At 37.7% G+C, this 24744-nt stretch overlaps 1 protein-coding gene across 1 annotated transcript in view; it reads right to left on the reverse strand.

Annotated features, from left to right (window-relative positions):
* Nucleotides 1-24744, reverse strand: part of LOC122792429 (synapse-associated protein 1-like) — a 353118-nt gene that overhangs the window by 253676 nt on the left and 74698 nt on the right. Inside the window, exon 3 of the mRNA XM_044060219.1 lies at nt 3706-3772. Within this exon, the coding sequence (XP_043916154.1) occupies nt 3706-3772 (67 nt within the window). The remainder of the gene's footprint in view (nt 1-3705; nt 3773-24744) is intronic.

The raw sequence follows: 24744 nt of genomic DNA on the forward strand, positions 1-24744 counted from the left end.
GAGTAACTAGCTAGCCTTAAAATGCCCCACAAGGGCAGTTCGCTTAGTACTAATCTATAAACCTATTCATAAGTCAAATTATTAAGTAAACACCTGATCAAGGGATCTCAATCACTTTTGCAACATAAACAAGACACATTGGAGGGAGAGACAAATATCACAGAAAATAATGCTCCTATGGAACCATCTTTCACTCTGCATAAAGCAAAATACTTCTCTTACTCTATTCAAATGAAATTTAGATGATTGGATGGGAGACCATAAACTCACCCCTGGCTTAGGACCCATGTCCATTATGGAAAGTGACAAAAAGTAAATGTCTCAACATATCCTTGTTCTGCCCAGCTCTGGGTTATTCATACACAAAATAAGGGCTAAAAAACTACCACGCGATACTCTCAAATCAATAGGCTACTAAGTACAGTACATATAAAACCTAGGAAACTATGATACTTCTACAGCCATTAATGACTGCTGCCTAAATATAGCCAATAAAATCAGGGGGGGGGATACCCTAAATTCAATTAAATGCAACTCTGCTGCTGGTCCTGATGATTTAAATGGAATATTTCTAACCAACATTGTTAACTGTATGCCTCTCCTGACATTCTTGTTTCAGGAGTCTCTAAGAGATGGATTTGTTCCTGGACTGTTGAAAGTAGCCAATATTATTCAAATTTCTAAATACGGAACATCAAGTACTCTGAACAACCATAGCCCAATCAGTTTAACCTGCATTCTGAGTAAATGAGTTTTACATATACTGATGTCAAATAAGCTGAATTCAGATACTGATACTTACCAACACGGTTTTACCAAAGGTTGGTCATGTCTAACTAAACTGATATTTTTTCATCAGAACTTATGTGAAGCACTGGACCAGGGCCTACCTGTGGATGTTATCTACTTGGGTCGGACTAAGGACTTTAACTGGGTGCCCAATGATGAAATATTAAAGGGAATGGAGAGAGAGGAGAATTGACAAATCTTTAACAAGGCTGACAGTGAACTGGCTTCAAGGAAGATCTCCCATAGTTAAAATAGCTGAAGCAACATCCAGAGTTCAACTGGTTCCACTGGGGGTGCTTCAGGGTTCAGTTCTGACAGCTGTAGTGCTCTTATCTTTATGGCAGACTCCCCTGTTGCCAGTAATACACGGACCAGAAAATTTGCTGATAATATAAAGATAAATACTATTGCAAACTAATCTAAGTCACCAGATGGGGCTACAGCAGTACTTAAAACACCATTTATGTGCAGGCATTGTCGAATAATATGGTATTTGATGCCTTAAAATCAAAAATCATATACTTTGGATAAAATTATCCTTGTTCACATGATAACTATAAGAATCAATCAAAGAAGGTTAGAAAGGATTGGGAAGAGAGATTAGATAAACAATTCACAAAGAAACAATGGGAGGATATATGTATGTCTCCCAAATATGCAACACAATCTAAAAGATTAAGGATTTTTGCTTGGAAATGTTTGCACAGCTATTTTTATACCCCAAGTAAACTCCAGAGATTTTTTCCTCAGCTAAACAGCAAATGTTGGAGGTGTGATGCGAAGTAAGTGGCACTTGGGAACATATTTTCTGGGAGTGCAGTGGGTTGGCGAACTTTAAGGATTCCCTGCAGGCTACACTGTCATAGATGCTAGGTGGGCAGATTTGTGTGACGAGGGAGATGATTTTTCTGAGCTATGATACAGAATCAGAATTGCCTAGAGGTGGGCAAGACCTTGCTGACTGTGCCTAATTATGATGGCTGCCAAAAAAACAATTACTAGAAAGTGGAAATTAAAATCTAAACAAACTATATTAGAAGTAGTCAATATAGTAACTGAGATAAAACAATTAGAACAGAGATCTTTAGAAAAGGGTAGGAGCAAACAGCATAGGAACAATGGGAATTGTGGGAACAATACATACAGGGGAGGAATGAGGTTTAAAAGAAGGCAGGACTTAAATGAGCTATGTAATGTTTGACTGAAAGGGATTGGGTAGATTATAAATGATGTACAATGTTTGCAACTGGGAGTGTCAGTATGGTTTGTGATGTAAAATGCTTACAACTAGGATTGTGTCAGTATGGTTTGTTTTCATTTATATAAATGTATGATTGCCTATGTTGTAAGTGATGATTTAATAAAGATGTTTCTTGTTTAAAAAAGGGCAGGAACTGAATAATTTATGTAATGTTGCTTATGCTCTATGATATATAGCAATATACGTGAAGTATAATATTTGCAAATGTGAACTTGTTAATACAATTTGATTACTTTTATATTTGCCTATGTTACAAGTGATAATTCAATAAAGGTGTTTATAAAAAAAAAGAAGAAGAAGAAAAACAAAACACCAGTGGGGCACTTATCTGTAAAATGGCTTGGTGAACCAGCAAACAAAGCGAGTGCTCAGACAGACAATTGACGATGGTATTCAGACTGGAGGCAAAGATGTTCTGAGAATGTTACATGCAGGAGTCACCTTTTTGCTCTATGCTGTACACATGGAGCATGTGTGATATACGGCGTACCCTTAGCAACCTAAAGGCTTGGGTGTATTTGGCCAGACATCGGGTTACTCTTGGCAGGAGATCCATATTGTAAGGAATACTGCAACAGTGAAATGGAACGACATATGACTTACATTTGAGTTTCGGGCTTCATAGCCTTCAAAAAATGCATGCTAGCACAAATCATGTTATTCTAGCAACTAAGTTTATAAGAGCAGTATAAATTCTGTTCCTGTTTTTGAGCCTCTGTCCCCCAATTATTTTAGGATTTGTCCAAATTTCATGAGCAAAGAGGTTGAGAGGTATGTAATCACAAGCAATTTTGTATGTTCTTTTAAAGGACCTGGATTTACTGCCATTCCTTAACTTCTTATCTGATGAAAAGGAAAAAAAAACTTTTATTTTATTTACTACTATTCAGGAAGTGGACTGAAGCTCACTACATCACCTTGCAGAGCAGTATCATGTGACTGCTTGCTCGGATATGTTTAGTTTATTATATTTGTGTTGAATAAGCTTATTTGTTTCTACAAATGTGAGCAATAAACACTGTCTAACTAGTGACAAGTGTAGAAAGCTTATTCTTAGCACATTCACTCAAAGTTAAATGGCATCATCATTTTGTTGAAGGTCATTAGTGCAATGTTAAAGCACAAATTCAGCAGCATTCACAACCATTTATTATGTCTAGCATGCCTGATGGTTTCAGCAAGTTTGCACATTCCTTGAAACCTTCAAGAAACAGCCTTACTATGTTCAACTGTATGTTTGGATAATACTTGTAGAAGTTTTTGTTGTATGTTTAGAAACTGCTGGAAAAAAGGATATTACAATGTAAGGGAGGCAAAAAAAGTAAACAACTTATGGTGTGATGAATCAGCTGTATGACAAACAAGTAATTCTGGGATGAACTGTTGATAACTACAGATCCCACATCTCTTTCTAGCAGGAATTTTGGTTGCAATGCTCTTACTTTACAACATTATATGCTCTCACAAACAAACTTCAAAAAATAAGTTTCCATGTGGTCTAAATGCCAGTGACTTACAATGATACATAGCTATTAACGGGAAATATATCAACTATGCTTTAAAAGACTAAAGAAACTAAGCACTGTGTAGCAAGGTAAGGGGCTGGTATATACCACCCAGATCTGTGAAAAGCTTGGAAAAAAAACAATACATACCTGCCTGTTTAGATTTCTTCTCATTCACAAACTTTTCCTGCTCTTTTCTGAAGTCGCCCAAAATGGTCTATAAAACAAGAAGAAAATGTCTCAATATATCACTCTCACAGCATTTTTACACTGAATAGCTTAGCATTCTCTTATCATCAAGAGATTCTGCAATGGAAAGCAGGACAGCAGGCTGCATAGTTACTGTGCAAGTGAGATCAAAACAGTGACATTTGGAACTTCAAAATAGACTGCTGGAATAAAGAAACGGTGACAATTCTCTTTTCTCCAAAGATGCACCAACCTCAGAATATATTATAGTAGGCATACTGGTGTTTGTTAATCAACTGTCCCACCCCCTCCCCCCAAAAAAGGAAAAAAAAGTATTTATTTAGTTTTCTTATATTTAAATGTCATTTTATGTGTTTAAATTGTTATGAAATGACATTCAGACTATCAGGTTCCAGTTTACTCTCTTACACTCCTCTGTGGTTTACTCCCAGTTCCTAGATACTAAGCTGCCTACACACACAAAGATGCAGTACCACATGTACACACCTTCCTGCCATGAGTCTTGACTTCCAATCAGGGAGTTGCCAATGAAAATTAAATTTTAGGATGATATACATTAATCAGATTAAGGTGTGGCACAGTGGTGCTTCACAGCATGAGGTTCCCTGGTTCAATCCTCAGCTGGGGGACCTTCTATGTGGAGTTTGCATGTCTTCCCTGTGTTCGTGTGGGTTTCCTCTGGGTACACTGGATTTGTCACACATTCTAAAGACATGCATTAGGTGGACTGGACACTAAATTGGCCATAGAGGTGAGTATGCGTGTGGGCGTGTGGTATGGAAGAATTACCAAGCCAGGGCTAGCCACCTGGCAGTGTAAACCTTGGCTCTAGATGATTGTCACTGTTAAAGTGCCACCCCAACCCCATGTTAAAAATGGGAAAAGGGGTTGTGGATGGATAGATACATTAATCTGATTATACAGACTATCTTTGCTTAGAAATATCACTTAACTGATGATATTTGTTTCAACCAGATAGACTACCCATGGTGCATCACAAAGGAAGATGCTATCACCTAAACACACAGTATTCTTTTTCTTCCACTGGACATATGGAATGGAGCTTGGAAGAAGCCCCATCCCCAAAACTTCAAATGGTAGTCCCTGCAGAATTTGTGAAATGAAACTCCCCTTGGGATTTAAACAGCAACCTCTGCAGTACCCTCAGGGTTCCATTAGCGCAAGTAGCATCACAGTGTGTAACGGAGTCTGGCATCCTTTTGCAGTCAAAAGGTTTCACTTCAAATCAAAAGGCATACCACATGAGAGCCACCTCAGGAAATTGTAACTTAAATATCAGCATTTATATAATATCACTACAGCTTTCATTTAGTACAACAGTTAGAAAAACTGTTATATGTCCACCATTGCTGAAGATGTATTCTACTCAGTATACAACTCTTACCTAGAATGATAATGGAGGAACTTACAGGAATAGCTAAAGGTGTACAGCCACGTGACTGACTGTGTGCTGAATCAATGAATAATTAAAGTCACAGAGCTGAGCTAGAATCAGGAAAACTTTAAGGAGGATCCTGCCATTTATGATGTGGAACCAACCTAACCTGATCTGATTTTGTCACACACAACTGTGTTTTAATTCTTAAATTAGTATATTTCATTCACGCTGAAGCTTTTTCACAGAAATCTTTCCTAGTTCAATTCTTAGAATAAGGCAGAATTACACTTTTGGTAAAGGAAATGGTCTACCTTTCCATACCCAACTCCCATCAATTTACTGACACTACAGCCTACAACAAAACCAAAAGTGCTGCATTTTTCTTGTCAGTAATCAACTTTAACACATTTAAGCCTAAGCTCTTTCACAAAAAAAGATTCAGTGAAGCATACAAGCATGTGAAATAACAATGACAACAAAAAAGAATGCACATTACAAAATATGAAGTACTATTAAAGTTGCAAGTAAAAGCCAAACTGAGATACATAGAAAAAATACAGCAACTAGCCACTGCTGACAAACTCCACCAGGATAGTTTAAAATTGGGATTCATGACTACCATAACAAAACTGATAGTTTGAAAAATAATAGAAACCCTTGTGTTAAATACAAACCAGTAAACCAGCCATGGAACATTGTCTCATCCTTCAAAATTCCAGGCACACTCCAGCCAAAACACACACACAAAAAAAAATCAGTTTCCCAAACCTGTAAGCATGCATCAAATATGCAGAGGAACTCTAGAATAATAGTACTGATAAAGTCCCTTGCAAGTTCCATACACACAAAAAGCAGACCACACAGGAATTATGTAACAAAATTGTGATGTGATACAATAAAAACTGAAACCCCAGAGAAAATGAAAAGTAAACATTCCAGTTTCGATGGCATGGTCTCTACAGAACACTCAAAAGAGTAAACCAGAGTCTCAGGAAAATGCCAAGATCAGTACAGACAAACAGATCGGAAGAAGTAAAGCCTTCACTTCCACAGAACAACCAACTCCAAGCTCTGAGAAATGAATGGAGCTAACTTCTGAAAAGAAGACCAAAAGGTGCAGCTGTGCTCATTGATCTGGCAGTCATCTTCCAACAAAGCGTGAGCGCTGCGACATCAGACACAGTGTGCCTCCTTCATTAGGATCTCGGCTGACTCAATGGAGGATGGCAGAGATCTATAATTGTACAGAAAAAAATCAAAACATAAAAAACATTTTCCCCCCAGATGCTTTAAGTTACTCTGTTATTATAAAAGACAGTGTCAAAATCTAGGTTTCAGGGATATAATTTTGTTCTGTATTGTCTGTGAGTTATATGGTGTTCCTCCAAAATGGTTATATCACATTTTCAGTATCTTTATCAGTTTATATTTCCCAAGGAAAGAATTTCTTCAGTAATCCACGATGTATGGTTCCTGTTTCCTTTTTAATATTTTAGTTGATGCCACTATTTCTGAGACACCTAAAAAAAACTAGCATTGAAATCAATGGGTGGATCATAAAATAAAGAAAAACAATCAAACCATTCCAATAAATAGTTGACTTCAAAACCAGAGATTGCTTGAACATTTCCTATACTGAAACTTTAAAAGGCTTATTCCTGAAAGTGACAATTACTATACAGCAGCTATGGTCACTGATATAATAATTTACAGACCTATGTCCTAAAATCAAACTAATATTATTTGTTAGTATCCAGCCTCTAACAGCTGCACTTGCTGATACTAAGTTTAAATACACAGTATGTACCATCCTTGTAACATACCATGCATAGAAGGATGGTACATACTGTGTACCATCCTTGTAACATACCATGCATAGAAGGAACATTCTATATGGCTGTTTCATAAGAGATGCAGGATACCTCCTGAAGTCATGGCTACTGACACCTGCCCAGCCTCCAATGACAAAGGCAAAGGAAGCATACAAAACAGCCATGCAGAGAATAATCACTACTATCAAGCATATGTTTGCATATTTGAACATATGGTTAAGGAACCTTGATATATTTAGAAATGCCCAAAGAACATTCTGACATGCTACATTCACCACAACAAGACCCTGCACATGCTCACAACCACAATGCCATATGTCTACCACCACGGCAAGCAGACAACAGCAGGCTTGAACATGTCGCAATATCACACTATGACAACTATGCCAGTTACAGTGACAAAGGTATAGCAGATGTGAACAGGAATTATTCAGTAAACAGAAAGTGCCAAAACATATGGCCAAATACTTCATTAGCAACAGTGCTATAAAAAAGATGGGACAAACTGTATCCCTACAGATTCAAAGGTCCACCAAGGTTCAGAAAGCATATCTATATGCATTGCTAAAATTAGTACAGTAATCCTGCTGACTCGACTGTTAAGTTTAAATGATTTTACACTGTTACACCTTGATGCTGTGCACTACTGCTCACTACTGACATTATTTAAGATAACACTACAGTGTTGTGAATAAATTAACTTGTCATCTCTTATTGATTACGATAACTCCAGTGATCAACAACTGCATTATTACTGGTTACTGATAACTGGCATTTAAAACAGATATACAGGTACTGTACTAGACAGCAATGGATAATCTATCTGATAGGCATTTGTTACTTATAGGTTCACAGATTTATATTAGGCCAATGATCACCAAGGTCTTTGCAAGCCTATTTGTGCAACTCAACCCATTTTTTCCCCAGAGTTCCTTGAATATCTATATGATGGGGTATGTTAGTAAAGTGGTTGCTAAAGGTTACTGGGAGATTAATTTACTTACTGTCAATCTGTGTCCATCAGAGACATGGAAGCCACACTGCAGGTGAATTTGCGATTTCCCATCCAGTGATTACATTTATTTATTTATTTTTTTAACTAGGGTAAGGGCTAAACTCTGTTTAACATAGATGGGGAGCTTATTCCATAGCACAGGGATCCTTTGAGATACATATCTGTTTCTCCAGCATCTTCTATTTATGTTGCAGGCAAAGTTCAGGTCCTTAGATCTAGTGATGCTTCTGGTGCCGTTTGTTTTGCAGGTGTGCAAAAGATCCGTCAGAGCTGGATCTGAGGCTACCTTATATGCTAGTCATAGATTGCTTTTCAGTAACCTGTAGCAGGCTGAGTACAGAGAAAGGGTCCTAAGGCAATCTGTGTAGGACAGCATACTCACACCCTAGAATCTCTTGGTGAGGAACTTTTGGGGTGTTCCAAGTGCTGTAAATGCCTGGTTAGGTATAAGCCACATAGGGCATTGTACTCAATGACGAATCTAATAAAGGCTGTGTAGAGTGGTACTATAACTTTCTTGGAGCTGGATGACATACACTTGCTTATGAGTAGGGCAACACAGAATGATTTTTTTACTATCTAGGCTACATGCTGGTCAAAGGCCAGATTACTGTCTACAGATCTCTAAATATCAGGTCAAGTCTTAGGGATATTTGCTTGGATGGAAGAATTTTCCAAAGGGAACTATAATGCATTTCTTTCCACTGGGTTTTAATCTGTATCTTTGACAGCAGTCATTTGTTTGTGTTAGGTCTTCTTGTAGGATGTTGGTGTCATCAGAGACTATATAATAGTTCCCAGTTTACAGTCATCTGCGGACTTGGTTAGGTCTGTTAGGTCATGTTGTAGGCTATTTATGAGACAAGGAGCCAACCAGTCATACTGATGGGCCCATTGAAGCAGTGCTTTTGGCTTTGGCAATCACCACCAGGACCTGCTCCTTGTTGATAGTCAGGGGATATGCTAGAAGAGATTTCACAGAGGGTAGTGGGGGTTGAAGTTAGAGCTAAATATATCAGCGAGTAGGTTCACTTTGTCACCTTGGTCAGTGAAGGTTGTGCCATTTACCACAGGTTCTGCACACTGAGTGTTACTTTTAAAGTTCCTGACACAGTTTAAGAAGGCCTTGTGATTTTCCATAGCCTGGGAGGCTATCCTGATCTCCTAAGTGACCTTGTTGGACTTTATTAGACCTGTTAGTTTTTTGTTTAGTTGAATCAGAGAACTCTTGTTTCTATGAGATTTGCTCGTTCTGATTTTGGCCATAACTTTTATCTTTTGTTATATACCCTGTTAAGGTGAGGATTCCACCAGTGGGGTTTGTTTTTGGTGTTATATCTGGCTTACATCTTGTGAAAGCAGGACAGCTTAACAACTTGGTTGACTGCTCTAACAAAACTGCACTGAAACTATATGCTTTACAGTTCGTTCACTCCGAGCTAATTAATTTAGACTAACTGTGGCTACTGCTCTACAATTACTACACCCAGAGCCATTGGCTTAGGCTAACTATTGCTGCTACTAATTAGGTAGAGACCAATTAGCCTACTGGGTAAACATATCTAATATGAATTTACCACTTGTTACTGATTGTCCTTTTACTGATACATATTTTGGTCACTTTTTTTGTTCATTTGTGAATGTTACAGTACTCATATCTCATATTCTTGTTTCATTTAGCCATATTCCATATCATCGCCTTTTCTAATCCAATCCATTATTTCCTTCTGTTATATACCAAGACTAAGTCATTAAGCTGTCCTGTTTTCACATGCCTCTTCAAATGCACTGATTATTATGGAACCTTAATCAGTTTTTGCCCCTTCTGGAGTCAGCCTGATAGCACTAGGTATTTTCAGGCAGCATCGCAACTGCCTCATTCTTACCAAAAACTCTTTATTGTTAGCTCACAATGATTCACTATGTATTTACTTAACTAACAGGCTAAATTTTTACATCAGAGTACATCAGAGTACATTTGGTTAGTACAACACATATGCACTCACACCATACAGCATTTCCACTAAGACCACCTCATGCCAAATTTGTTAAAAGAACAGTAAGTCTTCCAAGCTAAGGACTAAGAAACCTCAAACATTAGTTCACACAGCAACACATCCAGATTCAACATGCATACCCAAAACCAGTACACATACTTCTAAGAGTCATACAAAATTCAGACTCCAGGCCTTTAAAGTCCACTAAGACTGTATCGACCTATGGTAATGTTTTAGCAACAGGTGACTCTACTGTCAGACATATGAACACCACCCTCATCAGGCTGGATAAGAACAGCGTGATCGTTAGCTGTCTTTCAGCTGCAAGGAGCCAGAATGTAACAAGGGCTCTAAAAACCCTCTACTCTGACAAATACAATTATGACCTAATAGTGGCTCCTGGGGGGGCTTGAATGACGTTAAGCACTCTACCCAGAGAGACATGCAGAAGGATATGATTTGCTACGCATGTGTCTAAAGCAGGAAAGACACTTACCTTCAGTGGTATTTTGCCATCACCCAGAAAGATGCAGAGATTGAAAAACAAGATAACTGGTTTCAGTAACTGATTATGTGGTTGATGTCATTCCAAGGGGATCTAGTATGCCAGCCTGGGAACAAGATGTTTGGCAAGCATTCCTGCTTTGCCAGAGGTGGTCTGTGCCACAAAGTTGTTTTAACATTTTGTAATATGTTACATGGGGTAAGAGTTACATTTTGTAACCCCATCTAGCCAGGGAATTTGTTGTTTTGCTTTTGCATTGCACTTGAGGGTCACTTTCTGCAGTGTTTTTTTTCATTAATTGGAGCAGATCATCCATACTGTGGCAGAAGTTGTTTTCCTGGTCTCGGTTGGAAAGCATAGTTCAAAATGTAGTCGTTTATTGAACAGAGGGCTCAGGAGTTAGGCTTCAGGTCTTTTCTGTTTCTATAAATTAGGCATGTTTTTGCCACTCTGTGCTCATTCCACAGACCTCAGCAAAGTTTGGTGTCATTGCCTGTGACTGAGAAGCATTTCCACTGCATCCAGTGTCATCCAGGCAAAGATAAGTTATTAAATTTATTGTACTTGATTATTGAAATGATCACTACAGTTTTATTGCATTTAAAGTACTTTTGGTGTAAAAATTGCCTGTCTTCTCTTAAGTACTGCTTTCTAAACTGTATTTAAATTGCCATGCTGTAGGGTGATCTAGCCAGGGAAAAAGTTGTTTTATTCCTGCATATTATCTTTACATGTGTTTTAATATTAACAGGACCAGAGCATCCATCTTGTGGCAGAAGATGTTTGCCTAGTCTTGCTCCAGAAGAGCTCAAGGTATAGTTGTCTACTGGAGAGAGGCCCAGGGGAAAGATTTCAGCTTCTTTTCTGTTGCTATAAATCAGTCTCATTTGCATGGAGCTGCTCACTGTGCAGTGGCATTTGCCAGTGCCCTGTACAGACACAAATGCTTGGACAATAAAGTTTACCTATAAAACTAGTATTAGGACTGTAACCTGTAACTTAATGAGGCACTGCACAGAGGTAAGCTTAGAGCAGCTAGCTTGCATACCTAACAGCACTAATACCAATATCTTAGCACTATCTAACTCTATTCCCTAACACTAGAGAACATCTTGGAGACCTCTGTATAACCCTGTCCTCAAACCATAAAAGCCTACCCTAATACAGATCAGGACAACATGGATATGCAATTTCCGAATGTCTCCATAGCCAGCTTGGTAGATATGGGCATCCTGAGACAATGTAGCAATTGTCTCATGCTCCCAACCTCTTAATCCTTCAAGAAACTAACATAGTAGGCAACAGGTGTACATACATAATTTCCTTGGAGGGAAAAATATCAGTTATAAACAAGGTTGTCAAAAACCCACACACTATATACACCATACATAATGTGCACCAGTCATACAGCATCTTATGCTGAGGCACTTGTTAGAGTGTGCTCAACAATATACTAAGGTTGAAAGTAACTTTGCTACAAATATGCAACATAAATAAGGTATAAGATAAAGCTTGCTTAAATGTAGAAATAGAGTTTAGTAATATGTGATCAGCATCCATACTAAATTACCATGGCTTGGAAAATAAGGAATCTGCTGAATGGACATTCTTCCCTTACATACTAAAAAACAGGATGTATGCAAGAGCAAAAATTCAAAATCTGCTTTTAAAGAACAAAGACATGTTTTTCTGCATATAAAAATAACACAATATGTTTCTTTAAACAACAGGACATGTTTCTGCATAATGGACACAATGTTTCCTTAAACAACAGGACATGTTTATGACACTGTTACAATCTGTTTCCTTGGCACAAGAACAGATGTTCTTATACAAAAGACAAAAAACAGGATGTTCACACTGTCAGAAAAGCTGGCCTCTTATAAATTCAGCAAAAATGTGACAAGACATTGTTAAACAATGAAGCTTAAAAATAATATCAAGTCAGCATTTGCGTCAGCATCTGCAACAATTAGTACTGTTTCTACAGGATGAGCAATTCTCCAAAATAGAATACCAAGAGGAAATGTATATGTATGTGCATGACTAAAATTGTATATAAAGAGCTGTATGAAACCAGTTATGTTAGGGGTATTTGTAGAGACACATTTGTCTCGAGGTAAATGTTATATCTCTCACATCATCTCTTCTATACGAGAACTAAAGTGGAACAGTACTTTAAGCTGCAATGTTAGTTCGTTTGGTTTATTATAAAAAGTTATTTGTTACTGTTCTAAGTTGATGCTGCAAAGTATATTCTCTCATCAGTGTATATTCGCAAGTTTCTGTATGCAACAGACTGTGAATGCAAATATAACCAGACTTTGATTTTAGCAGAATCCAGCCAGCAAGACTGAGTGTCTTAAGCAGACTTCAAATCCATCACAGTAAGCAGCACCATATAATTTATCAATGGCAAGCTAGCCTGCATTTGAACACAGAAGGAGTGGTAAGCCCTGCAGAGGGTCACTTCAGTTAAATTGCAGTAACTAACATTTGTACGTATGTGTAAATCCTAAACAGAAGTATTGCAGTTTATGCAGCTTGCAGTAGTAAAGTTTTTTAGACGTCTACATCTGGAGTGAGACTGAAGTTCAAGTTGCAGTGCCATAACTTCTCTAAGAAAAGGTGGATATCTACTAGCACAGCAGTCCGCTGCCTGTTGTGCTTTCCCAGCTTCTCGGGTGACTTTGAAAAATTTCCAGCCATCTGCAACAACAGCCTGATCACCTGTTTTCTTGCTCACTGGTAAGACTTTTTTCTGCGTCACATTTTTTTAGTATGGATGCTATTAGGCAGAATTCTAGCAAATGTAAGCCAAGTTTCACTCTTAATGTAGCAGAACAACCAGATAAAATATGGAGTAAATTGCAATGTTGGTATACACAACACATTAGTAAGTGTAAAACCTTGTTAGGGCAAGTTGACATACAGGCATTATATGTAAGTGGATTGTAACATTTGATTGGCATTTGCAACAAAAAAATGATGTATATCATAGTAAATGTTTATTGTGTGATTCAATAGAAATTGCATTTTGTGTAATATGCCATAAAAAAGTCTTACATGATCATCATCTTCTTTCGGCTGTTCCTGTTAGGGGTCCCCACAGCGGATCACCTGTTTCCATTTCTTCCTGTCCTCTGCATCTTGCTCTGTCACACCAACCACCTGCATGTCCTCTCTCACCACATCCATAAACCTTATCTTAGGCCTTCCTCTTTTCCTGTTACCTGGTAGCTTCATCCTTAGCATCTTTTTCCCAATATACTCAGCATCCCTCCTTAGCACATGTCCAAACCAACGTAATCCTGCCTCTCTGGCTTTGTCTCCAAATCTTCCAACCTGGGCTGACCCTCTAATATACTTATTAAAAAGTCTTGCATGATATTGCTAAAAAAAAATAGACTGTGCAGACAGATCTGTTCATGATAAAGAATTAATTAAGGGTACACAGTTTTCATTACATCCAGATGTAAAGCAGTTATGTCCTGTCAGTACATTAATCTCTGAATTACAACAGCAGTTAAATCTGTTATTGACAGAGACCCCTGTAGATCTTGTAACTCCCTTTAAAAAGTATGTACAAGCATGGAATGATGCCACGGCTACACATACAGATGAGGACAGAAACAAAGCTTATGATACATTGACAGAAGAATTTAATAAGTTTTTAAAAGAGAAACAAAGTGAGTTTAAAACGTTCAGAAATGACATCCAAGATCTCTGTCAAAAGTGCATAGGAGCCCTGCAGTCCACAGAGGAATCCAATAACAGGTATTACACATCCTTTAAACACGTACAGGTAGAAATGACAGACCTTAAACAGCGTCTGAAGGAAAAGTAAGAAGAATTAGATGAATTAACAGAGACTAACCTCCAAAATACTATTTTGATATCCCAGCTTAAGGAAGAGTGAAAAAACACAAAACCAGTCCAAATTATAGAACAGGGACAGGGAACCACTACAGATTTATATACACAGTCTAGATTATTACAGAGTTTACCACAGTGGAATGATAAAAAGGCATATTTTTATAACATGCTTACATTTGAAGAATGGGTGGCATATACAGCAGGATCTGATATATGGACAGATGCATTACTTAGATGTTTCTGGATTTTCATTCCCAAATGTTTTAAAACTTTCATTCAATTAAAACAAGATGATTATCAGTTAAACACTAAAGTAGGACTTATGACAGTCGTTTTAATGGCATTTACGCAAGGGCAGCCTCTCACAGCCAAATTATTAGATAATTTTAAAATTACTATCACAGATAAATTAATGGAACAAAGTGAACATTTTAGACTTGCATTTCAAATCATATATCAAAAAACAGACAGAGACATGGGAAAAACAGTTAATACATTGCTTCTTAGAACAAGTCAAAAGGGTTCCAGGGGATATTAAATGTATCTATGAAGAAAATTCTGATACCCTCACTTGATTTGGTACAAAAACTAATGAAGGGACGGACTATGGCCAATGATGGGACATTATACTCACACCATATCTTTGCATTTGAAGATAACAGTGAGCCATTTGAAGTAATTGGTGAGGTAAAAAACAGGGGAAGGCAAAGGTGGTGTGACCAATCACCAGCAGAAAGAGCTGTGTCAGCACCACCAGCTCCTGCTTCTATGTCTGTAGTACCAGGATCAAGCACAGGTAATGAGCAAAAGGCACCAACATGCTTCTTTTGTAAAAAAAATGGGACACGTTAAGCAAAATTGTGATCATTACAAAGTCTGGCGCAAAAAGAAGGAAGAACAAGGGGTGTTTCCAAAAAGAGAGCAAACACATTTACAAGAAAAGTCAGAAAAGCAGGATTATGTACAAACACCTTACAATATTGGTAAAAACAGTTATAAGAGCCATCAATATACAGGAAAAGGGGAAGTATGCCCGGTAGATTTTCAAACAGTTTCACCTGTAAATCCGAAACATTTGATAGAACAGGCAGAAGGAATAGCTAGGCAACAGTTAAAAAAAGAGACTGAAAAACCTAAATACGCAGATCATTCAGACACAGAGGAAGATGACAAGCAAAAACATGAGGTGTGTCACATTGCATTTGATAATAATAAAGAGGATGAGTGGATTTCCTTGCAATAGGGATGTGCCCCCGTACTCTGGTATCTTTCCTGACTACCTTTAAAAAGGGTCGAGATGGACGACCACTGATTGATATTTGGGTAGAGGGGTCACTGTGGAAAAATGTCTTAATAGACACAGGAGCAGCAGTACTTGTCACAGACAGACAGTTACCAGCAAATCCTATAAAAAAGGTTTGCATTTCAGCATTTAATGGCACAGGATGCTATGCTGTGAGTAGCCAAAATGTGGACATAACGTTTAGTCAAGAGGGACAGGTATGGAAGGGTGCATTTTTAATGCATCCATCTTGCACAAATACCATCATTGGTATGGACATTCTAGGGCCTTTAGGCATAGTAATTGATTTACCTAATAAAATTCTTTGGATGGGAGACAAATAACAAAGAGAGGAAGAGCAAAATACAGGTTGCTATGCAATCTCTCTACCCGACAAACCTGAAAAGCCTACAGGCTATGTAAATACAGACAGTGAGGATGTATGGAAGCATTTACAACTGCAATTCCCAAATGTGTGGTCCAAGGGTCCCAGTGATTGTGGGAAACTAGAAAGCCCAGTAGGGGTAGGAAGTGATCAGGACTATATACCACCTTTTCAAAAACAATATCCTATTCCTAGGGAAGCAGAAGAACATATGGAAAAATGTATTGCAGAATGGGAAAAAGAAGGGATTATACAAAAGGGCAACAGTCCTACAAATTCACCAATCTGGCCATTTAAGAAAAAAGATGGTAGTTATAGTCTTGTTATTGATTTATGGAAGGTTAATCAATATACTACTACTAGAGCACATTTGATTCCAGGAGTCCCAGAGTTGGCTGCACATATTAAGCCACAAAGTAAGTGGTTTACAGTAATATATTTAGCAAATGTCTTTTTTGTAGTACCACTCAGGAAAAAAGATTGGCCAAGATTTGCCTTTAAATTTAAAAACCAGCAATATGTCATGACAAGGTTACCACAAGGGTTTCAAAACAGTCCAGTTACTTTTCATCAGACAGTAGGATCCATTCTACAACATTTGGAAAAGGATGATTCAGTAATACATTACACTGTCGATAGTTTAATTCAGTCAGAAACAGTAGAGGAGCATGTATGGCTTCTTAAGAGAGTTTTTCATACTCTACAGCAAGCAGGGTTTAAGGTTAAAAGTAAAAAAATTCAGTTTATGACACAAAAAGTTAGGTTTCTAGGTACTATTATAAAACCAACAGGAAGGTCTCCTTGCCCTATATGTGTACAAGGCATTTTACAAATGGAAAAAACACTGACTATAGCAGACTTACATAAATTCATGGGAATCATGAATTACAATAGGGAATTTATAGAGGATTATGCAGCCGTGGCTGCTCCCCTATACAAAATGTTACAGGAACAAAAGAACTCCACCTTTTTAGAGTGGGGATCTCATGAAGAGGAGACATTTTCACACAAAAAATAAAACTAGCACAAGCTACAGAATTAATAGCACCCACACCAAGGTTACCATTTGTGTTACAAGCAGCAGCAGGAAAAAAAAACACTGTCTGTGGTACTACTACAGGAATGGCCACATGGTAGCAACAACAGAATGGAAAAAAAACATTACGCCCAGTCACTTTCTTTAGCAGGAAGATGACTCCAGTGGAACTGGGCTACCATCCATGTATACAGCAGTTATTAGCCATTTACTGGGGTATTAAACAAACTGAATATTTGATTGTATTTTCCAGCATTATAGTATAAATACCATATCAAGCTGTAAAAGCTCTGATAGACAGTTTTGAAATGAATAAAATTACAGATGGTATTAGTCAGGCAGTCTTTGCAAAATGGATGGCACTTTTTGGAATGAAAACTGTTACTATACAGACAGGGGACAAATACTATTTGTCAAACCACATGGGATATGAAGGAAAACAGCATGACTGTTTAGAAAAGATAATGCCACCTGAGGTGCAATTTTTAGCATCTGATTTTGATCACTTTAAGTCATCCATCTTTGTGGATGGAGCACGATATTGGGACCAAGGCAGATACTGGACAGGATCTGCCATAGTTCCAGAGAATCCACAGCTGGGTTCTCCTGAACTAATCAAGTTATCAGGGTATATGTCAGCTCAAAGAGCTGAATTGGAGGCAGTACTGTATGTGCTAAAGTATTACAATCCTATTAACATTTTTTCAGATAGTGCTTACGTAGTAAATTTTTTAAGACTGCATATGGAAACCTGGGTAAGACGAGGATTTGTGGATAGTGTAGGTAAACCATTACGGCATGCTGAAGTATTAAAAGACATATATAAAGCTATAACAATGTCAAAACAACAAGGACAGTACAGCATCTTAAAAGTAAAAGCACAACAAAAGCCAACCAGTGAAACTTACAGGTTAAATGTGTTAGCTGATACTTTGCCAAAACAAGCAGCACAAAATGGAAAAGAACTTCCAGAATATGAGTATGCCAGTGTAGAAGTTAGTGTCTTAAAAGAGTTAGATAAAGAGTCAATAGAAAAAGACCTTGTAAATATACAAAAACAACAAGGCTTAAAAGAAGAAACCGATCAATGCAGATTAGCAGGTATACCACCAAAGGAGTATTATGCATACACCACCTCCAAAGGGTTACAGTTGCCACATGTACCATTTCAGTTGGCACGCCAGTTGGTCAAGTTAAATCACCAAATACTGGGCCATATAGGAACTGATAAGTTATGGGCAGTTGTAAAAGAAAAGTATTGGAACCCAAATTTAAAAAAGGTCTGCAAACTGATTATAGAAGAATGTTTAATCTGTCTGCAAGTAAATGCTAAAAGCAAAAGGCCTCAGTTACATCAAGTACAGCCAGCGGATGGGCCATGGTATGCAGTTCAAATAGATTATGCAGGTCCATTACCAACAACAAAGGGAGGTTACAGGTATTTATTAGTAGTAGTGGACGTCTTTTAAAAATGGGTAGAAGCAATTCCTACCAAAACCATGACAGCAAAGGCAACAGCAGAAGCCTTATGGAAAAATATTTTCTGTCATTGGGGATGGCCACGGGGTCATAGAGTCAGACAATGGCCCACAGTTTGTTAGTGATTTCATTAAACAAATGTGTAATTTGTTAGGCATACAGCAAAGGTTTCATGTACCATACCATCCACAATCTAATGGCATTGTAGAACGTATGAATCGGCTGTTAAAAGAACGTCTAAAAAAGGCATGCTTGGAAAAGGGCAATACATGGGTACATCATCTGCCTGGTATTTTAATGGGTATTCGAGCAGCACCAAACAGCAAAACAGGTATTTCCCCATATGAAATAATGACAGGCCGCAAAATGCCCATACAATTACCATTTGACCCAGATTTATCTAATGGTAGGACCATACTAGAAATCAGCAAACATCAGGAATGGCTAAAACAACTTACTAGTAATATGTGACTATAATGCAAGGGAGCAAGCGTTCCATCTATGGAAAAAGGTGCCAATATTACCAGCTGAAGAAAACCTTCTCTGTGGAACCAAAGTATTGGTAAAGACATTCCAAACAGAAGGACCATGGGCTAGCAATTGGCAAGGCCCTTTTGAAGTAGTGGAACAAATTGGACCATTAGTGTACAAAATCAAAGGAAAAAAGAAAAACAGAACAATGTTGGTACATAAAGATCAACTAAGAATGATCAAAAATAGTGAGCAATGTAAATCTGATTAAATGTATTCTCTTGTAGGTTTCCAACAGAGAAAACCATAATGAAATTGACATGGTTTAAAGTGCATCCTTTTGGAAATCCAGTTTCGGATGACCAAAGGCAAAATGATTCAACAATGGAATTTCTATTTAAAGAATGTTTTTTTAAATTGATAATAGCTATCATACTAACTATTATTGTATTGCTTAGTATTAAATTATACTTAAAACCTGTTAATCAAACTGTAAAGTTACATAAGAGAGAGAGTAAAAAAATGTGGAAAAATGAACAAGATTGGTCACCATCTTTTAACGCTTTTTTAGCAAGACAATGTTGGTATGCAAAAAGCATGAATGTTTCTAATTGTTGGGTATGTAGTTTAATACCAGAAATAACAGGGGTAATGCCTCTAATACCTACTCCACTAAATTCTCTTAGTAGTTGGAGGGTATTAATAAATGAAACAGGAGTCATAAATGTACAATTACGTAAAGCAAGAGTACAGTTACCTGCTATAGTGCAGGGGATCACATGTTTTCAACAAAATGGAACTGTTCCAGTGGGTAATAGCAATTGTATTCAAACAATTGAAATGATAAATTTTCACAACCACATACCAGTACGTGGAGTATTTTCCCATGGTTTTCCTATTTTAATACCAATTAAGGGTCTGTTAATATTAAGTGACACAGCAGTATTTCATTTTTCACAAAATGATAAAAATGAGTGTAAAACCAATATTACATGTTGGCGAAGTAAAACAGATAAAAACTTTACAGTTGTACATGATAAAACTCCTACTATGTGGGCAAGTAAATGGCAGTCTGGTAAATAGCAGTGTTGCTCTATCAGATGGGTTATATTACATCTATGGTAAATATGCTTATAAATGGTTACCAAAGGGATGGGATGGCACCTGTTATATAGGATTAGTGGTACCAGCAATGCATCATGTAAAACAGTTACCAAAAGGAAACATTAGAAATGCAAAAAAGAAAAGGGATATATTACCTGTGATTGAAAGTCCAGAAGATCCAGTAGACACCTTAGATACATCATGTATATATCATCAAAATCTTGATTATATTAAATTAAAAGATATGGATTTAGGAGATGATGTAATCTCTGGATCAGGTATTTTCCCTTGGTACAGGGCTGCAAAAGCCATCTGGGAGCTGAGAAAACTATCTAAACTAGTTGAGGTATTGGCAAATGCCACTTTCAATGCAGTCTTTGACATTACTGTCGAAATGACAGCAATACGAACTATGGTTTTGCAAAATCGAATGGCATTAGATTACATATTAGCATCCCAAGGGGGTACATGTGCTTTAATAGGAGAACAATGTTGTACATTTATTCCAGACAAAACAGAATCTGTAAAAGCACATTTAGAAGTGATTGCACAAGTGTCTCAACATACTAGAAAAAACTGGAATGATGACTGGAGTGAATGGTTTAGTAATCTATTTACAGGATGGACAGGAAAAATCACTGTATTTTTAATTTCTTTTATTGTTATTGTAATGCTTGGCTGCATATTATTTACATGTATTAAAGTCTGCTTAGCAAAAGCTAGTCAAGTTACTGTTGTTAATTGTCATAATGAATAATGCTGAATTTATTTCCCTAGTTTAAAATAAAAAAAGAGGAAATTGTAGAGTGTGCACAACAATATACTAAGGTTGAAAGTAACTTTGCTACAAATATGCAACATAAATAAGGTATAAGATAAAGCATGCTTAAATGTAGAAACAGAGTTTAGTAATATGTGATCAGCATCCATACTAAATTACCATGGCTTGGAAAATAAGGAATCTGCTGAATGGACATTTTCCCTTACAGACTTAAAAACAGGATGCATGCAAGAGCAAAAATGCAAAATCTGCTTTTAAAGAACAAAGACATGTTTTTCTGCATATAAAAATAACACAATATGTTTCCTTAAACAGGACATGTTTCTGCATAATGGACATAATGTTTCCTTAAACAACAGGACATGTTTATGACATGGTTACAATCTGTTTCCTTGGCACAAGAACAGATGTTCTTAAACAAAAGACAAAAAACAGGATGTTCACACTGTCAGAAAAGCTGGCCTCTCATAAATTCAGCAAAAATGTGACAAGACATTGTTAAACAAGGAAGCTTAAAAATAATATTATCAAGTCAGCATTTGCGTCAGCATCTGCAACAATTAGTACTGTTTCTACAGGATGAGCAATTCTCCAAAATAGAATACCACGAGGAAATGTATATGTATGTTGTTGTTGTGTCTTTCGGCTTTTCCCGGTTAGGGGTCGCCACAGCGGAACTCTGGTCCGCTAATGATTGGCAGTAGATTTTTACATGCACAACCTTCAACAAAGGTACGCCCATTCACGCATGTCTCCACACAGAAGATGCTCTAGCTGAGAATCGAACAGGACAACGTCTTACTGTGAGGTGACAATGCCACCGCAGCACCACCACCGCAGTACTGCATGACTAAACTTGTATATAAAGAGCTGTATGAATCTAGTTATGTTAGGGGTATTTGTAGAGACACATTTGCCTCGAGGTAAACGTTATATCTCTCACATCATCTGTACTATATGAGAAGTAAAGTGGAACAGTACTTCAAGTTGCAACATTAGTCCATTTGGTTTATTATAAAAAGTTATTTGTTACTGCTCTAAGTTGATGCTGCAAAGTATATTCTGTCATCAGTGTATATTCTGCAAGTTTCTGTATGCAACAGACTGTGAATGCAAATATAACTAGACTTTGACTTTAGCAGAATCCAGCCAGCAAGCTGTGTCTTAAGAAGACTTCAAATCCATCACAGTAAGCAGCACCATATAATTTTTCAGCACTAAAATGCAATCTTCCCAAACTTAAAGACCTCCTAAATCTACAAATAGCAGTTCCTATCCTCACCAATCCCCAAAGCACACACCAAAAGAAACAAACACCACACATATGCCTATACCCAATGGTCCCTCAATAATTATGCCACAGGGCAATCGAGTACTTTACCCATGAATCACTTCATAGGGGACTCCATTGCATGACACACAGATACCCCACTCACCAACAGGACAAGAAGATAACATTTAGTTGTTTACCTGAAGCCAGGATAATTTAGTTGCTTACCTGAAGCCAGGATCTGCTAGGTTACACATGCATTCAAGTCAAAGCACCACAGGTACCACTATGATTTTATCATAGTCCATGTGGATGTAAATAATCCAAGATGCACCTCACTACACTACACGAAGAGTGACATTATGGATCTCTCTGAATATGTGTTTCAGACAGGTGTATCACAGTAAAAACAAACAAAAAAAAGACTGAATTTAACAAATGGCTTATTTTCTGGCATCATTCCAGGGGGAATTCAATATTTGTCAGCATGGGAGGACATAATTAACAGACCACATTGCTTTGTCAAAGATGTTCTGCACCCCCCCCCCCCCCAGTCTTCTGGATACTGGCTAAAACTTTATAAAACCTCTTAGAACCTTTTTTAGGCAATGCTACATTGACAAAATTAGGAAAGCAAAGGAGTTAATGTTCAATGCTGGGAGCCTTAACAAGAAGCTCCATACCCTGCAAACTCTCTTTACTCTGGAGAATATAAACATCTATGCTGTTACCAGGACATGGTTTAAATTTGCAGAAGTACTCTGGCAGTGCAAGGCTTCAGTGTCTTCTACACATTTAAACCACTAGCCACACTCAGGGAATAAAGGTGGAGGTGTCTCAATCTACATTAGCAACAAGTATACCTCTAGGTTGGTTAAACAGGATAATGTCCAGGAGTTCATGAAATAAAGATGCTTACTATATTCTAGCAAGCTATAGGTCACCATCTATGCCCCAAGAATTCCATAATTTGTTCCTGGTCCTGTTGTAAACACTCACGATCTAACCAAATACCCTATTCATGAGAGACTCCAACTACCCCTCTACAGACTGGGAAACATACACTGGCTCCAACTTTCAGGCAAAACATTTCCTGGACTTTATTAACACAAATATCCTTGACCAAACAGTGCACACTACAGCCAGAGGTACAAACATACTGGACCTAGTATTCACCAATATGGGAAAGGGCTGCATGCCCCCCACCTCCATGTCATGTTCTCTTTGGTGAAGTCAGATCACAAAGCTGTCTCCTTTAAAGTAAAAATTAAAACTTATAACAGCTAGAAACTTTTCTAAAGCAAACTATACCTTATTAAGCAACAGTTTGTCAAAATTCAATGCCCCTCCAAACCCTGAGTTCTCAGCAACCTATGTGGAATTGTTCACTGAAACCCTGTACAACCATGTAAATGGCTGCATAGACGCTGCTCTACCTACCAGAGGCAGGTCCAAAGCAAACCTAAAAACAAACCACACTGATAGGGTTTATAACAAAAGGAAAAAAGTCATATAGCCAAAATCAGAAACAGCAACTCTCATGAAGACAAGAGCTCACTAATTAAACTAAACAGAAAACTAAGAGGACTAGCTAAGTGCAACAAGGCTAATTACAAGGTCAAGATAGCTTCTCAGTGTAAATTCAACCATAAAGCCTTCTACAGCTATGTCTGAACCTTAAAAGGTAACACACAGCAGTGTGCTGAACTGGTGGTAAATGGTACCACCTTCACCAAGCAGGCGGACATTGCAAATCTGCAGACTAACAAATTCAACTCCAACTTCATCCCCCCCAATAAAATACATATTAGCATAACCTCCCAAAGTATTAGCAGGGAGCAGATCATGGCGGCACATGCCAAGGCAAAAAACACAATGGGCCTAGACAATATACTGTGTTGTGTTGCTTCCTAAATAGTTTGAGATATGACCTATCAAGACCACTTGAGTCACCTTTCAACTACAGCCTCAAAACAGGCTATGTAGCATTTGAATGGAGGATTGAAATGGTTATCCCTCTTCATAAGGGTGGACCATGTCTATGTTAGTTCCTCAAAATACATATTTTTCAAATATGTATTCATCAACAGCTAAACATAGAAATTCACTATAATGAAGCACAGAATTTTTCCCAAGGTTAGGGACCACTGTCCATCTAGCATTCTGGAACCCCCCCCCAACTATATATACCAACTCTGAGATTGCACTATAGTGGCGAAAAGGGCAAATTTGTGGTGATAGCCCAATGGTTCCTATCCCTGGGAAAAATTCCATGCTTTGCTGTAACGAATTTCACTGTTTAGCTGTTGATGAATATGTCTTCAATGAATACATATTTCGAGGAACTAATATAGACCAGGATGGACCATCAACAGAACTCGGAAACTACTGACCCATTAGCCTGTCTAATATGCAAAGCCATGGTTGACTTATCATATAAATGATCAACAAAGACATTGGCAACCACTGGACTCATTCCAGTTTGGTTTTGTCAAAGGAAGGTCATGCCTACTTAACCTGGTAGACTTCTTTCAGAAGGTGTCCAAG

This window comes from Protopterus annectens, chromosome 1.part2, assembly GCF_019279795.1.
Source record: "Protopterus annectens isolate FY-2018-M chromosome 1.part2, PAN1.0, whole genome shotgun sequence".
Taxonomy (NCBI): domain Eukaryota; kingdom Metazoa; phylum Chordata; order Ceratodontiformes; family Protopteridae; genus Protopterus; species Protopterus annectens.